This window comes from Ctenopharyngodon idella, chromosome 7 (assembly GCF_019924925.1).
Source record: "Ctenopharyngodon idella isolate HZGC_01 chromosome 7, HZGC01, whole genome shotgun sequence".
NCBI lineage: Eukaryota > Metazoa > Chordata > Actinopteri > Cypriniformes > Xenocyprididae > Ctenopharyngodon > Ctenopharyngodon idella.
This window is the reverse complement of record NC_067226.1, coordinates 15175201-15193972: the sequence shown is the minus strand read 5'-3', so window position 1 is coordinate 15193972 and position 18772 is coordinate 15175201. Positions and strand designations below refer to the sequence as shown.

The window sequence follows — 18772 nt, the reverse complement described above, 5'->3', positions numbered from 1 at the left end:
CAGAAAATAATGATGGGTTCAAAAGTAATTCAAAAGATAGAGATGACCTCTATATTTGTCTTCCCAAAGAGAGAAGATGAAAGTAAAATAAATATCTGCTGTGGGAATTTATTTGCTGGGTAAACTGCTCGTTTTGCCCTCGGCACATAACAAAAAAAGAAATGCTAGAAATACAGGTGCTAAAACAGTGCAGCAAAACAATGATGTTTTGGGACCTGTGAAATTTGTAAGATGCTTTCATCACTCAGTATGGCTTTCATGAATTGTACAGTACACCTTAAGGGGAAAACAAGAAAGGATGCTCACCCTTTGTATTCTTGTGTATGAAACACTACCCCTTGCCTCTTGCCTGCTGGTTTCTAAACTCAAGACTTCTGAGCCGCATAGTCGCACATAAGCATGTGTGCACGCACACACAACAGGCACACACACACATTTGGTTTGCATGCAGTCTTCAGTCTGTGAGACAAAGGAACTGCTTGTTGCCACATCTACTCTGCCATGATGTGACATGTTAAAACAGAGTTCTCTGTAATTCTACATTAGAACAGACAGCGAGCATAGATAGTACTGCCTGAGCACTGAACCCCCCTCTGTCCCTGAAGCCTTTTGCGGGGACAGCCAATAGAGACTTCAAAGAAAAGAACATGATAATTGCAGCTCCTATCAGTCCATTGGTCTCTGCCAAGGAGAGATGGATGAGTTATTTGCATGTCTAATGGCACTGTAACTTCATGGCCTTAGGGAACCACTGGAAAAAAAAAAAAAAAAAAAGAATATGACATAGTGGCATGTCATTTTTCAGGTCAGTGTGATGCTTACCAAGGCTGCATTTAATTAATCAAAAATACAATTTAAACTTCATGTCTCCAGTGTCACATGATCCTTCAGAAATCATTTTATGTGAAAAAAAAAAAAAAAAAACTTTTGTAACATTGTCTTCACTGTCACTTTTGATGTCAAATTAATGTGTCCTTATTAAATAATACAATTGTGGACTTTTTTTTATAATTATTTATTTCTTATTTTAAATTATTTTTATTTTATTTTATTTTTTTGTATAAATGTATATTAATATTAGACTTGTTAAATTAAATTCAGTAATTTTAATGATTCTAAATTTTTTAAAAATACAAGCCAATAAAATAAAATACATACCACACTTTTATTGAAAGTAATTGGATGGAAAATATATTAATATTAAATATCAATAAATTATTCTTCATTCAGTTCTATGCAACAGAATATTTTTTAACCAATTATCTAAATAATAGTATAGTCCTAGAAAATTATTATTGTTAGAGCATGTGAACAGAGCGTAGCAGATCAGTGAACAAGAGGTTAACGTCATTTTAGCAGCGTTGCCCAGCCCGGCTGTACCACACCATGTTACAGTACAGTAGGACTATTGCAAACTGAAACAAGTATACTACATAGAAATTTCATATTGGCACGTTATTTGAGCGGACTTTGCTTTTCCGTGGAGCGTTTGCATGCACTTGATAACAGTGATAAAGCGCCACTTATTTTCTGCTCACATTTTCTGCCTTTTTTCTCTTTGAGCCAATAATTTTTGGTGGCAGAAATTTCAGTGCATCCCTAATTATTATTATTATTATTATTATTAGATACATTAGATTAAACAATAGATACCGTTTTGTGGCTCTTTAATGTGTCGTGACAGATCACTGTAGCGCCTCAGTTCAAGCGACTTGTGAACTGATCATCTCTTCCTACTAGTTAATAGCATCAAATAAACATGAAAGAACATCAGAAAGAATGTTGTTTCAACCACGGAAAGATGTCAGTACACACCATTTTTCAGGTTCAAGTCCACCCGACGTTAATCTACTAACTCCCCTGACTGCTTTGTCGGACATAATGGCGGATTCGGCATTATGATTGGTTAGATCGCCTGTCAATCAAACTCCCTGCGAAGGGTCAGTTCTGAGTCTGAGGACGTGAACAGCTCCGGTTAGAACGTCACAGGTTGCCACCTCTTAATTAGAGTAGTTATGGAGTGAACGCAGCATAGGCTCATTGTTTTGATTCGGTAGAAACTATAAACAGTGGCTTCTGTTTGTTTACTGTGCTCCATGACTGAGGTCTGTCTGTATAAACGCATAGCATGAAACATGCTGATAACGTATGATGTCTGCGCAATCAGGGTACGTTGACGGGCAGGTCATTGTTTTTATTTCATTCGGACCGAATATAATGAACATTTTATAGTCCTATGCCTTCTACAGAAGGTATATATTTATAAAAATACATTTAGACCGTTTAACATAGTGATTGCTATCAGGATATTAGAAGACTTTCAACCAGTATAACAAAAAATGTTTCTGTAGAGAATCATGTATTGCACCTTTAAATTATTTATTTGATCTGATTACTATGTACTGTGGATGTCTACAAGATGTACAGTACCACCAATTCTCCTGTTAAAACATACACTTTTATTATTATTATTTTTAGTTGTGCTAATGTTAGTGGTTTCTAGGTTGTCAGATCTTTGGATATCAGATTATCATATATAGTTTTTAGCACACCAGAAGTTCAGAGTCACAGCCAGTCTTAAACAGGAGCTGTCCCGGGCCAGACCTGACGTGTTGCTTGTGATGGTGTTACTTGTGTGAAATCAATGCATGTTTTAACAGGAGAATTGGTAATCACATCCTGTAGCAGTCCACAGTCCATTCAGTCACTCAGTAAATGAAGCAGGGGGAAAGAACAAACTACACTGAAATATGAAATTAGAATCTCAATCTCTATTATCCGGACACAGATAAAGCTCCTTTATAACAGAGTCTTGTTTTTTGATCTGTAGCTGGATCTTCTTCATGCAATTCTATCTGTTTTTGATTTGATTACATTTGCTTTGTGTAGCAATAACAATTGCTCTGTTTGGTTCCTTCTCAGCACAGTAGGAATAAATCAGGAGCACAGGAAGGCTAATCATGTACCTGGGAAGGTTACAGAGAAAGCCACTCCATTCAAGGCACCGTGTGGTATTCATTAGTCAAGCATGCGTTCTTACTCTCATTGTTTTGCATCAGGGCATGTTTAATTTTCTTTGAAGGTAGGAATATTGTTTTATTGAATGCATTCAGTATCAAATGTAAAAATAACAGACATTACTTTATATACACTCAATTGATTGCATATATAACATTTTCAGTTGCACATTGTGTTTGGTGGAATCATGAAACAGTATTTATTGGCAGAAGAGTAAAGGTGACATCTCTTTTGATCAAAAACAATTCTCAGTGGGTACTGCAAGAATTTAAGAATAGACTTATCAGGCAGCATGCAAGCTTTTTGTTAAGGAAAGTATTTAGATTTAGGTATCATTCATTCATTATGTGAATATCTACTAGGGCTGGGTAAAAAATATTGATTTCTCGATTTTAATCGATTATCATTTTTAAGAACCGATATCGATTCTTAAATCCCAAGAATCGATTAGTCTAGTCTGTTTTCAGTTGATGAATGAACAGAACGTGTAGCGTGCCTCCCATCCAATAAATCGCAATAATCTTTGTGTTTTATTACTTTTGATATGAAGCAAAGTCTCAGATTTCAAATGACGTCCATCTTATTATGAGATTCAAAAAATAAATACAGTTTTGGCGCTGTTTAATGTGACGTGACAGATCGCTTTAGCGCCTCAGTAAAAGAGAAGCAGCAGCACGGAGCGCATGTGAACATCCTCTCCTCCGCTTTAATACTAGTTACAGCGCGAAATAAACATGACTAAACATCTGAAGGTATGTTAGAATACACAGTACAACTTACCGAAATCCGTATCATGTCTCTTGTAACAGCTTAATCAGTGTTTCAACCTCGGAAAGACGTCAATAAAACAGCTTGTAAACAATGTCACGTAACGTCACATTTACCTCAGAAAAAAATATTTAGTGCACTCATTAGTTAGCTAGAAAAGTGAACTCTAGAAAGCAGCATTCTGATTTCTATACACGTTACATATTCATTATAATGTTCTTCAATATTTAATGCATGTTTGAATAAATCAGTTATGACAGCCACGATTTAAATGTTTATATTTCAAAAAATGAATTGGAATAGAAATATGATTATGTAATTCTAAACTTTATTTATAAAAAAAAAAAAAAAACATCATTGAGTGTAATTTAAGTGTTTGTATATAAATAAGTTAATTTAACCTTCAATATTATTATAGTAGTGCCAACTGACTCCCACGGGTAGTTTACAGCATTAGTTGAGAGATTTTTTTCCTCTAGAAAATTTGCTATGTACTGTAACTGATATACTACATCCAAAATAATCGGTATCGGATCGAAACGAATCAAAATTGTAATCGAATCGCAAGAATGTGAATAGTAATCGAATCGTGAAAATTGTGTCGATACTCAGCCCTAATATCTACACTTAGTTTTTTCCATAATGCCCATTTTTAATGTCTGAAACAGAATAAATTATATATGAGAAGGAGAAGCAAATTGTATGCATAAATCATATGCATAAATAATGATAAATAAACAGATATATTAACAGGTTTGGAATGACTTATGTAATACACTTTAATAATAATAATAATAATAAAAGCCATAATTAATAAATAAAGAATAGTGTTGTTGAATCATATAATATTCTTGCAGTTATTAGTAGTTTCAGTTTGTGAAATTACATAGCAGATGGTGAAAGTAGAGAGTTGAGAAATAATAGGGGAGGAGGGAAATGAGTATTGGACGCGACACATGACTAGATTTGAACCTACATCTCCCACATGAGCACCACGTGCCAAACACAAGGGCTGAAACTTCATTAGGATAGGCAAAATTGAAAGATAATATAGTAGGGAAGGCATGCTGTACTACATATTGCATATATAGCATAGACATGAATTATAGTGATGCTGATAATGAGGAGAAGTAAGTTAATGTCATTAGTGGCTGTTAAAATATAGATGGCATCACTTCTGAAATCCATTACGCAAATTTGCTCTTGCAACATGCATGTCCACGAACCCTTTTAGTAGGCACTATGCACAAACTGTGGTGCACATGGTCAAATTCACAGTTCACTTAGCCCTATACTTAAACCATGCCTAATTGACCGTTGAGATGGTCCTTGGTTTGGGGCTCCGCTGACATTTTTGAAGCAGAGTGACAGAGTGATATCTCTGTAGGTGATGTGAATCTTCTCTTCTCCACTCACGTCCTCTCTGCCACTTGCCCTGACAGGAGACAAAATCATTAATTTGCAATGTCCGGCTTAACGCTGTACTTTAGTGTGCAGCCGGTAGGCGTAAGGGGATTGAGGTGTCGTCATTATGGAGCCGCTGATTGTTCCTCAGGCTACTGTAAAGGTTCATCTCCAGCAGTCAGTGACATATTTTCTCCTGAACTGACAATAAAAGCTCTACTCCACGGCAGTGGTACAGGGAGAGATGGGTGTAAAACCTACTGTTGTTTCTCTTCGGCTCCAGTCGGGCAGCTCTGAATGCTAATCCAGAATGTGCTGCCAGATTTAAGACTGCCCAGGATTTTACATATCCCACTGTTGCCATTATTCTTTAGCTACATATTTTTTCAGTGTCATACTCAAAGTTTTCAATCAAATCTCTTTTGAGTTCAATGTAACATTGTGATTTTGTTGTTTTCTTTGGCCTTCTTTCACCTTTTTAGCTTTAATGGAATGATCAGGAACTTTTTCTTCATGTAAATGGGAGTATTTAAACAAAGCTATGCACAAAAACATTACCAGACCCCTTTACATTATACTGTATGTGTGTTAAAAGATTTTGGAAAAAAATATGGATGCCGTCAGATGTTAGAGCACCGGAGTTGCCCTGGCAACCCGGATAAGGACTGACTGCTTCCCCTCTGCAGCCGTACTTTCAGTCGATTGTTTGCACATTGAGATTAAGCGATCACTCGTCAGAATGGGACTGGTGTGAGCACAAGCTTGAAATGTTGTCTGTATACATAGGGCATAGGGGTGAACAAATGGAGGAAGTGAAGTTTGCAGCTGTGACATTTTGTTAATTGCAAAGTCCATAGTAATAATAAAAATTATATATATATATATATATATATATATATATATATATATATATATATATATCATTCATTTTATCAAATGTATAAAGTGAGAATCACTGGAAGGAAAAAAAAAAGTTTCCCTTCAGAAAAAGCACATCATTAATTTGGGCTCATTTAGGGGTTTTCGTAGAGTGAGGACTGTTGTGAAGCTGATGTGTTAATGAGATAGATATTTCATGTGGAATGATAGGACAATTAGGAGAACAAAAGTGCAAGGTGTGACAATTTAAGTGTGTGTGCTTTGTCAGTGTCTGGAAACGGCACCGCTGAGACAACATATGCATAAAACCATAGTTATTAAGCAGTTGCCTTTTTTTTTTTTTTTTTGTGTGTGTGTCATGAAGTCTGCATTTCAAAGCTCATGCTCTCCTTGTTACTGCAGTATCAAGTGTACTTCCACCTCACACCAGGCTGTATATATTACCGCCTCAATGAAATTGAACTAAAGTTGCCATATGTAGCTACAGTATTGATGTAATTTTTGGGAGAAAAAAAAATGTTAAGGCCATGGTTCACCCAAAATGAAAATTATCTCATTATTTACTCACCCTCATGTCATTCTGAACCCATATATTTTAAAATCCCCGTGTAGTCAATAATTTTATCCTTTAAAACTAATCTTTGATCATCAAAATCATTCCTGTGGAGAAAAAAAAAATAAAAAATTCTTCATGGCTTAAAATAGCTTAAATGTAACTCCTATACCCTTGCTTCATTTAGTATACACAGATCTATTAACATGCTAATTAGCCCCACCTCCACTCACTCGCACGAGCTCAGAGATCCACTCGGCCAATTTTTTGAGGTAAACGCTGCACAATGGTATTGCTTTTTACATGTCGTTCGGACACATAATAGTAGTTAATATGATTAGCCTTTTGCTAGACTACATTATCAAACAGCTAGTAATGTGTTGCTAATGTTACATAAACCATGTTCCTGTTCACCATCTCAGTCTGCCATCTAAAAATCAGCATTCTTAGAAATGTTTTGACTTAGACTTAACAACTTAGAGCATCAGTGGAGAAAGGCATATAGTTCATCATATACATCATATACACATATACATCATATTCATCGTAATATACATCATACACCCACTATATTGCTAAATATACCTGATTTTCATATCAACAGAAAAATGTACGGGGATAACCTGGTTTCTCGAGACTCCCCCACTTCAGAGCGGTCATAGTTAATGATATGCTAAAAGCCCGCCGCACGTTGATGCGATTGGTTGCAAGGTAGTTTGTGAAGTCAGAAACAATTTCAATTTTCTTTTTTTTTTTTTTTTTTTTTTTTTTTTTTTAGATCACTGCAGTTTTAAAGAGAAAATACTCAGCAATGGTGTTGACTTATGAATTTAAACATGGTTTGTCTTAAAGCATATTGAAATCACCACATAGACATATAAACAACATTTAAAACTTGATGAAAATTTCATCACAGGGGGACTTTAATTATTATTTGTGGAATACAAAAGAAGATCATTTGAAGACTATTCAAAAGTTTGGCTAAGATTTTTTTTTTTTTTTTTTTTGAAAGAAGTCTCTTACGCCCACCAGGTTTGCCGTTATTGGATCAAAAACACAGTAAAACAACAATATTGTGAAATATTATTAAAGGGTTAGTTCACCCAAAAATGAAATTTCTGTCATTAATTACTCACCCTCATGTTGTTCCACACCTGTAAGATCTTCTTTCATCTTCAGAACACAAATTAAGATATTTTTATGAAATCCGAGAGGTTTTTTTATCCACATGTAATGTCTAGAAAAGTAGTAAAAACATCATTAAAGTAGTCGACGTGACTGCAGTGGTTCAACCTTAATGTTATGAAGTGACGAGAATACTTTTTGTGCGTAAAAAAAAAAAAAAAAAAAAATTATTCAACAAATTCGTCTCTCCCCTCTCATTCTGCTATGTTATTTTCGTTACAGCTCTTCCAGGTTCTACGTCCGAACAGCGGCTCAGTATTGGCCAACGCCTGTTCACATGAGCAGCACGAGGCATGCGTGTGTTGCTGACACAGGAGCCGGCCAATAATGAGCCGGAGTTTGGACGTAAACACGGAAACGCAGCACTGCTCCAGCTGCGTAACAGAATGACACAAAAGAGAAAAAATTGTTGAATAAAGTTGTTATTTTTGTTTTGTTTTTGCGCACAAAAAGTATTCTCGTCGCTTCATAACATTATTGAAACACTGCAGTCACATTGACTGTCTTAACATTGAATGTGGTCATTTTGTTGCTTTCAATGAAGGATAAAAAAAACCTCTCGGATTTCATCAAAATATCTTAATTTGTGTTCAGAAGATGAACAGAGGTCTTACAGGTGTGGAACTACATGAGGGTGAGTAATTAATGACAGAAAATACATTTTTTGGTGAACTAACCCTTTAAACTGTACAAAAAGGTTGATCTAACTTGAAAAAATAAGGCAACCATTCAGTCTTGTTAAGTTAACTCAACTAATTCGCTCCAGTTAAAGTCAGCTTAAATACTTCTGTTCCACTAATGAGTAACAGGCAGTCATTTGAATTTAAAAATTATTGTCAAGGAAACTATAGATTGTTTAGCATTTATCAATGCAAGGGGCTACAATCCTTGTACTTTCATCTCCATGTTTGATTTAAAAAACTAACTACATGATATAAACATTATTTGCCCCTTAAAACTAAAGGCAAACATTTCACCCTGATTGGCAAATATATTAAAAGTTGCAATGAGATGCACATATACTTCAACACACAAATCTGAAACATACTGATGATCAACAAAACTTATGACAGCTAAATAACAGTGACCACAACAGCAGCAGCATAAAATGACAGTAAATGCAAAGCAATGATCTTTTTTTTTTTTTTTTTTTTTCAATAATAATAATAATAATAGTTACCACATCATTTTTTTCAAGCTGCAGTGCATGCTGCGAACTGTCAAAACATTGTTTAATATAAAATTGTTTGCTCAGATAACTCGATTTGAAAAGTTGGGACAACATTTGGACAAGTTTTTAACAAATACTTGAGAATCTAAGTAAGGTCAACAAAACTTTTGTTAGCAAAATGTTTAGAGTATTCTTGTATAGTTCACTTAAGATAATAAACTGACTGTTAAACATTACGTATTGCATTAGCTTGAAGCTTAAAATAAATAATAATTCTCATGTTTTGGGCAGCTTGGATCAGGTACCTTTCCCGCAGCAGCTCACTGTTTCCTTCACTATTTTTAGATGAATTTTGTCCATAGAAATGCATTATTCAGTGCTGTAATTTGACATGACTGGCAGAAATTTTCCGTGCACGATGGGCAGATGTGACTAATCCATAATGACATTCGTTGTCGATGATTTCATTAACGATTATTATCGATTAGTTGTTGCAGCCCTATAGAAGAACAATGGTACATTTAATAACAGTAGAATTTAAATTTTCCCTATAAAAATAGGGTTTTTGCACATTAATATTAATAAAAGTTAATTTCATCTGCATCTCAACTCAAGCTCAGCGCTTTACTGTCAAATGTGCATTTCCAAGAAATAAACTTGTAATATTATTAGTAGGGCTGCCCTCGACTAAAGATTTTTCTGGTCGACTCGTTCATTTTGAGCGATTAGTCGACTAATCACACATTTATTAATAAATCATTTAAATCATAATAAAGAGCCTTCCCTTACGGAACAAAAATATATGGGAATATACTGCAAAATATAATGCGATATATTACATAATACATTTCCATATATGGGAAACTAGTGCTTATATTTTTCAATATACTGCAATATATGCATTGACCATGTATGGCTATATATTGATACATATAAAATATTTATAAATGAAGACAAAAATAGCATTACATTCATAAAGTCTTATCCTTTATTGTGTACATATATTGCACATACATGTTCCCATATAAATGTGAATGTATTGTACACAGATATATACACACATCCATGGAATTTGTTACAATCAGTGGTTACAACAGACTTCTAGTTCCCAGCATGCTTTGCTTCTGACTGTTAAAAGAGAGTAAATGTTAAAATTGAGTGCTATTTCCTGTGTTTTGCTCAATATTGATATAGGGGGAGATCTGTTAGTGTTTAAAGTTGTATTATTTTGGAAGTTTTTCTGGTATGTGTGAGTTATTGGGGTTACCATTGTGCTGAAGAGTAGAGCCTATGGTTAGGTTGATGATTGGTTGAACACCATTAAGACTATAATAACTTTATTTAAAAAGTAACGGCTGTGCACTCTATAGCACAGTGATCGTCTCTTTGGTAGAAGTTTTAGTACATGCAGGTGTGCTTTTGTTAACTAACTTGAAAATACGGAACATTTAAAATGTAAATTATTATAAAATATAAGAAATGTGTTACATTATATACTGTACTATATACAGGTGCTGGTCATATAATTAGAATATCATCAAAAAGTTGATTTATTTCACTAATTCCATTCAAAAAGTGAAACTTGTATATTATATTCATTCATTACACACAGACTGATATATTTCAAATGTTTATTTCTTTTAATTTTGATGATTATAACTGACAACTAAGGAAAATCCCAAATTCAGTATCTCAGAAAATTAGAATATTACTAATGACCAATACAAAGAAAGTATTTTTAGAAATCTTGGCCAACTGAAAAGTATGAACATGAAAAGTATGAGCATGTACAGCACTCATTACTTAGTTGGGGCTCCTTTTGCCTGAATTACTGCAGCAATGCGGCGTGGCATGGAGTCGATCAGTCTGTGGCACTGCTCAGGTGTTATTAGAGCCCAGGTTGCTCTGATAGTGGCCTTCAGCTCTTCTGCATTGTTGGGTCTGGCATATCGCATCTTCCTCTTCACAATACCCCATAGATTTTCTATGGGGTTAAGGTCAGGTGAGTTTGCTGGCCAATTAAGAACAGGGATACCATGGTCCTTAAACCAGGTACTGGTAGCTTTGGCACTGTGTGCAGGTGCCAAGTCCTGTTGGAAAATGAAATCTGCATCTCCATAAAGTTGGTCAGCAGCAGGAAGCATGAAGTGCTCTAAAACTTCCTGGTATACGGCTACGTTGACCTTGGACCTCAGAAAACACAGTGGACCAACACCAGCAGATGACATGGCACCCCAAACCATCACTGACCGTGGAAACTTTACACTAGACCTCAAGCAATGTGGATTGTGTGCCTCTCCTCTCTTCCTCCAGACTCTGGGACCTTGATTTCCAAAGGAAATGCAAAATTTACTTTCATCAGAGAACATAACTTTGGACCACTCAGCAGCAGTCCAGTCCTTTTTGTCTTTATCCCAGGCGAGACGCTTCTGACGCTGTCTGTTGTTCAAGAGTGGCTTGACACGACAGCTGAAACCCATGTCTTGCATACGTCTGTGCGTAGTGGTTCTTGAAGCACTGACTCCAGCTGCAGTCCACTCTTTGTGAATCTCCCCCACATTTTTGAATGGGTTTTGTTTCACAATCCTTTCCAGGGTGCGGTTATCCCTATTGCTTGTACACTTTTTTCTACCACATCTTTTCCTTCCCTTCGCCTCTCTATTAATGTGCTTGGACACAGAGCTCTGTGAACAGCCAGCCTCTTTTGCAATGACCTTTTGTGTCTTGCCCTCCTTGTGCAAGGTGTCAATGGTCGTCTTTTGGACAACTGTCAAGTCAGCAGTCTTCCCCATGATTGTGTAGCCTACAGAACTAGACTGAGAGACCATTTAAAGGCCTTTGCAGGTGTTTTGAGTTAATTAGCTGATTAGAGTGTGGCAACAGGTGTCTTCAAAGTTGAACCTTTTCACAATATTCTAATTTTCTGAGATACTGAATTTGGGATTTTCCTTAGTTGTCAGTTATAATCATCAAAATTAAAAGAAATAAACATTTGAAATATATCAGTCTGTGTGTAATGAATGAATATAATATACAAGTTTCACTTTTTGAATGGAATTAGTGAAATAAATCAACTTTTTGATGATATTCTAATTATATGACCAGCACCTGTATGTGTTTATACTGCATGAGTAAATATATCTGCAATATATTACGCATGCAGTACCATATCTGATCACATATAAATCTATATATTATGAAGTATATTACTGAATATACAATTACATACATTATGATATATTAGTAAGTATATTATCACATATTTTTCAATATATGAAAAGCGGCAATTCCTTATGTATTATTCAATATATTATAATATATTGTAATATAATATATTTACGATATATTTTCAAATATACTGGTAAGTCATGTAATATATTGATCATTCATATATAGGGAAATATATTTTCTTTCCATAAGGGTTTAATGCCTACATATGCTAATCAGTGCGCAAGCGCACACATAAAGCTTGCCACAGCGCACCGGTCGAAGTAATGATTATGAATGTGTCGGGGAAAAACAGCAAGGAGATTGCTTTAACATTTTAATAATTAATTGATAAACTAGTGTTTTCTGTATTTTCGGCTGCAGTGATGAAGTTGAAGCCTATGCCCCCGTTTCATACTGATTACATAACCTGAAAATATTTGTTTTCCATTTGAATTGGTTAATTTAAAAGTATACATTTCACTTTCTATAGATAATATTTTTCATGTCTGTGAGGCAAGTTTTCTTTTTTCAGTCTTCACATATTCAAAAGACCTATTACTCTTATCTGTATGACCAAAAATGCAAGTGATTGCACCGGCACCTCCATGTTAGCTGTCATACAGTAAGCACACTACTATTTAGCTTAAATTCACGCTCCGCACAAACACTTCAATAGCCCACATTTTTTCTAGGTTAACATTAAAGCGAGGGGCCATGTAAAGTTGCTAGTACTTACATGTTTCAGATGATAAGTGTGCTGCAAGATTTGTCAGTGCAAGTTGCTTTCGGTTAAAGCAGCTCAAACATGCATTTAAATCTGGGACTAGGCTTAAGCCTTGCCTGTGAAACCAGAGTTTTTTTTGTTTGTTTGTTTTTTTACTTTCCTGTTTGAAATAGAAATCTTGTGTAACGTTATAAATGTCTGTAACTTTTGATCAATTTTAGGCATCCTTGCTGAAAAAAATTATTAAATTCACTCTTTAAAAAAAATAGTTGTATAGTAATAGTAATAGTAGTGAATTTTATACATTTCACACTTCTCCAGATTTTCAACATAACAATTTCATACTTGATGCAATGCAAACGAAAGTGCAATACCTGAATCGAACATAAACAGATAAGATTTGTGAACTGCAGATGATCGGTGATTCAACTCATTTCACTGTTGTTCCAGTTCCCAACTGCCTTTCACTGATACCTGTTTTTAGTGTCATTCATTATTAAAATAGAAAAAATGCTCAATGAATGCATTGTAAGGGAAAAATACTACAAACCCAGGAAAGCTAAAAAAAAAAATAAAAAATAATAATAATAATAAAAAAGAAAAAAAAAGAAAAGTGAGCTAAAAATAAAAGTGGGAATTTTTTTAAAGCTTCTTTCCTTTTTGCTTGGCAGATACACACACACTTTTTTTTTTTTTTTTTTTTTTTTTTTTTTGCACAGCCCAATTGCCTTCTCATTCTGGAACTGTGACCTGATGACTGGTTTCAAGTTTGTAACAGGGCCCTGAGGCAGGTGTGAGCAGAACGCTTTGACCTCCACCCTCTACTAGCGATGTATGAAGAAGTGAATGACAGATAGATGGGATACACAACCCAAGCATTACCTGGAAATCCAGGACTTAGCCTGCCTTTTTTTTTTTTTTTTTGACTGTGAGATTTCACATTTCGAAGAGACTATGCAGCTCTGCACTTGGCGGTGGGCTTTAATTCTTTTATGTGATTGATTACAGGCATTGATCTGGTCCTGCTCGAGTGGTATTAGCTACGTCTGAAAGTAGCCTCAAACCTCCTCTTCTGTTTCTCTTTTTAGCTCCATACAGATTTGGACGTGGGGAATAAGAACATCAAGTATGTGCTGGCAGGGGAAGGGGCGGGCACCATCTTTGCCATCAACGAGAGGACGGGGGACATTCACGCCATGAAAAGGCTAGACCGAGAGGAGAAGGCCGAGTACACGCTCACGGCACAGGTCATCGACAGAGACTCCGACCAACCTCTGGAACCACCGTCAGAGTTCATCATCAAAGTGCAAGACATCAATGACAACCCCCCACAGTTCATTGAGGGGCCTTACAAAGGTTCAGTGCCAGAGATGTCCCAAGTGGGTGAGTGATCTCCTTTCATCATCTCCAGTTGTCTCAGCTGCACAATGACATGAGGCCCTTTATCTCACAATGAAATGAGGCAGACAAAAGCTCTGACAAAATATACAAGCAACAGAAATAGAGATGTCATGATCTAAGTATAGACAAAAAGAAATATGAAATGACAGAAATTTCTCATTATTGTGTCTGGAGAATGATACAACAATATATAATGTGTATGCTGGTGTCCATAGTCATATTGTAACCTCACAAACCAGGGAACACAGTTCAAAATTGAAGCATAATGTGGTCCACCACTGAGATTGTCCAGTATCGTTCGTTTTTTTTTTTTTTTTTCTTTTCTTTTATACAGCTACACACTGTAATGTATTCATAAGTTCTCGAGCATTTGTAGCCATGCATTCTAATGAATGTCTCCTTAAGACTTGCTTTAAATAGAGCTCATGCTCAGTTGACAAAGCATGTGTGAGATTTCTCCGTACTATCCCGAGCCTGACCTTGAGATGGATCTTGAATATGAGTAAGGCGGTGAAGGGAATCTCATAATAGTGACACTTTAGGGATTCGTTATAACCCCCATGACTTTTCGAAAGCCGTGTGGTGCTGCAATTGTGACTGAATGTTGTGTTACACAAAGGAATGACTGTTTAAACCATCTAAACTCATGATGTGTTTTGTTTTTGCGGTTGATGGTTTATACACAACATGAAGTAATGTAATGCAGAGAGGATAACTATATCCATTAATAGATTGTGGATGAGAGAACTTGGAGTTACAGGAAGTGCCATTAAAAAAATGATCAATGTCAATTTGTCCAGGAAAACAGGACTAAGGCCCTTTCCGAAATGGCACACTTCTATGCACTTTTGGTCTTGTGGACTTACTATGGCTGCCGCGTGCGCGTGTCCGTTAAGTCCACAAGACCGTAGGGTGTCCCATTTGTCAATTTTAGGCTTCAGAAGGGTGCTCGCGAGCGCCCCCTTTGCGGCCGATATGTGCCCTCGATGTGCACTTTTGCTGAGCCCGCACTGGTGCGAGCTCCGCGGCAGACTTCTTCCCGACAGTCAAAGCGACGTTACGTCACGAAAGTGCGGACTCGTAGGAAGGCCATGAGTGTTTAGGGTGCCATTTGGGACAGGGCCTAAATCTGCCCTGTGCTTCAAGTGTTTACAACTCCTGACCAAAGGCTTACTTTTGAAGTGTAGAATGCATTTGGGGGAATATTGCTCTTCTTCAGGTACATTATAACCCAGTCATGTGTAACACAGAGCTTCCTTGTTTCCTTTAAAACCTTGACTTCTTCATATGGGCATTTTCTCCTCTGCGTTTGTTCTTTGTTATATTTTCTGAGCACTTAGAGCATTCAGAATTGGAGCTATAGGTAAGAGTCTTCCTCTCTGTTCTGCTTTCAGACTAATGCACTCAATTGAAATCCTCATTGTAGTTTTCTGAGGGATTTGACAGTGAAGTGTGGGATACAGCAGACGGTGAGGGTGAAAATCACAGTGGTGGAGGAGGGCAGGAAGGGGAATACAGCAAAAGATGCCTGAAGTTGAATTCTTTCACGATTGTTCTTTCCTTTTGTCACAGCTGATCAATTAAACATTAGCTGATGTTCTCTTGTTTGCTTGAAAGGCATTCTCAATGACTTGTTTTGGTCTTATAAAGTATTTATGTTGTGGGAGACACTCATAGAGAGAATCAAAAGCTCTTTGGCTGGGAGAGAAAAACAACAAACAGACAAATAAGGAAGCCTCTTTTATTTCCTGTCTCATGTACACAAATCACAGAAGTTTACCTCTCACGCTGATGTCACATGTTTTGTTTTCTAATAAAGGTCTGACAATAAGTTTTTTGAAGAAGTTGTGAAGTTCGTTTGGGTTCCTGAAGTTCAGTTGAGGAAGCCAAACTAAATTGTGTTAATTTATTTGTGTTCTAGCTCATAGTATTTGGCTATAATGATGTGTATGTTATAGTGTTGTCAGAATGTTGATATTTCAATGAATATTTGGCTTCAGTATTCAATACTCATTTTCTGTGTTGGGGAAAGTTACTTTTAAAAGTAATGCATACAATATTGTGTTACTCTAAAAGTAATGTTACATTATTTTTGTATTTATTTTTCTCTCTTTGGCTGGTCTTGCTTGTTTGTTTTTAATAGCAAAAACACAAAAGTTCTAGTTTTAGCAAATGTAAAGGCCCTTTTATACCAAAAGTGAAAGGAATAAGCCTCAGGCTGAAGGAAGAGCAAATTCACATCTGTACAGTAGAGGGCGCAACTCAAACAAGCCTTTCAGCTGTGCTGTCATTCTGGTCAGCAGAAGAATATGACGCAGGAGAAGCAAGTTCAACACTCTTACTTCAGCAGTAAAATAAAAATAAAAATCACTTGTTAGTGTGGTTGAATTGGATCATCAAAGGTCAGCAGCAAAATGACACTGGTTAATAAAGTGAGATCAAATACATATTACACAAAGTATATTTGTGTAATTTAACATATTTAATTATTGCATGTTTGCGCAATATTCAAAGTTTGCATTTCACTGTTTTTATTCATTTTGAGGAATACTGAATCTGTTTTTGTGCAAGTGATGAGTAAATGCATGCTCACATTTAGTCTAGTACAATAACCATCATGTTTACACAGCGCACATGCTTCGGCACTTACCCTCAATTTCTCTCAACATGTGGACAGGTGTCAGCCAATAAAAGGGAAAACAAAGTAACTTGCGATACTTATTTTTTTGAGTTACTTCTAACTCAGATATTTTGTTGTAAATTTAAAAGTAATGTGTTATTTTACTAGTTAAATGATAAAAGTAATCTGATTATGTAACTTGCGTTACTTGTAATGTGTTACCCCCAACATTGCTCATTTTCCACTGTATTGATACTTTCTCGAACAGTTTCTGTAGATAAGAAAAATATTTGACTGGTCAAAAGTAAATTAACTTGCTGTGGTATCGGGTATTGAATATATTACTATGTAATACTATATAATAATATTGAATATTCATATTTTTTCAAGGTAATGTATTAAAGCTAAAAAAAAAATGGCAGTGTTGTGACAACACTAGTTTATAATAGTGTTTTTATAATGAAAAATAAACCCACTTGAAGAGAAATAGAAACCAATGGTAACATAATTAACTATGGTTAGTTGGGTAGTAAATGTATATATAAAATAATGCAATATAATACAATATAATACATATAATACAAATCATTCTCTACTACTGGACTTTGTGCAATGTTGTCAGCAATCTCTAAGATCCTTAGATCATCAAAGCCACAAGAGACCAAAGAATAAATGAGTCGAAAGGCCATGTGAGGCGAGACAAAATTCTTCACCTTCTCAACTTTAAACATTTCATGAAAGCTCATGGATGATAGTTTTCCCTCTAAAATACTGTATGTATATTCATGAGATTATCTCATTTTTCAATTTAACTTATTAAGACTATTACTTGCTGACGTCGGTCTGTCCACAATGGACAATGAGAACTAATTTGCATGGATTGGACAAATCTCATTGGATTACAGAGTCTGTTTTTTCACTAATGGGGTCTTTGACTCTAAGGCCAGTACAAGCAGGCGAATTCCCTCATCAGGTCTTCAAACCATATGCTGGCATTACAAAGCTCCCTGCCTTCTGCTGCTGACAAGAGGATTGTTACATTGTTGAAATTAGCAAGTCTACTTGAAGTGACTATTGGGGTAATTAACATTGAGTCGTCCATACTGCCTCCCTTTCACGGAAGAAGGTGTGAATGACAATAATTGCTACAAGGAAAAATAAAGCCGGAAAAGTTGTTTTTGCCATCTGAAAGTCGAGTGTGTGTGAGGCCTCGGCGACGGGGGCTTCATTATGGAGTCGGGTAATAAAGTCGGGAATAGACAGATGGCACATGGCTCCTCCGCCCTGCTTGCTGTGTGCCCGCTCTCTCCTGGCAAAATGAACCCGTGTACGGAGACACAGTGCGCAGGAATGTGTCAGGATCTGCTAAATTGGAGTGCTGATATAAAATTGAAGTGACGTTAATAGATTACCCAGAGTTCATTTGCATTTTCAGAGTTATTACGAGCTCCGGTAACAGGGCTAACAGGCGAGGGGTCTGTTCTTCTAATAACATTTCTGATTATGCACGCCATATTCCTGGCAGGTAAAAAATAAATAAGGTCTTGTCAGGGGGATTTTTGACAATGATTTGGAAGCTATTTTCTGAGACATATTTATGGAAATAGATAACACATATCCAGCATACTGCTCACACATTTTAAGCTATCAGCCCATGTACATTTACAGTCTGCACACTGCCTTAAATATGCTAAAACTTATTGGAATCATTTTAAATGGGCTTATTTTACATTTATGTATTCCTGTGCATGTTTGTCAAAAGTCCAAGGTATTTTTTTTTTTTTTTTTTTCAAATGGCTCCATAATAAACATGTCCTCTGATTAATAATAAATACTTAC

The 18772-nt window shown here is 35.9% G+C and overlaps 1 protein-coding gene across 2 annotated transcripts in view; it reads left to right on the top strand.

Annotated features, from left to right (window-relative positions):
- The window catches only part of cdh8 (cadherin 8), a 96353-nt gene that overhangs the window by 32833 nt on the left and 44748 nt on the right, over positions 1-18772 (top strand). For both annotated transcript variants that reach the window (XM_051899867.1, XM_051899868.1), the window contains exon 3: positions 14001-14295. In XM_051899867.1, coding sequence (XP_051755827.1) covers positions 14001-14295 — 295 coding nt within the window. The remainder of the gene's footprint in view (positions 1-14000; positions 14296-18772) is intronic.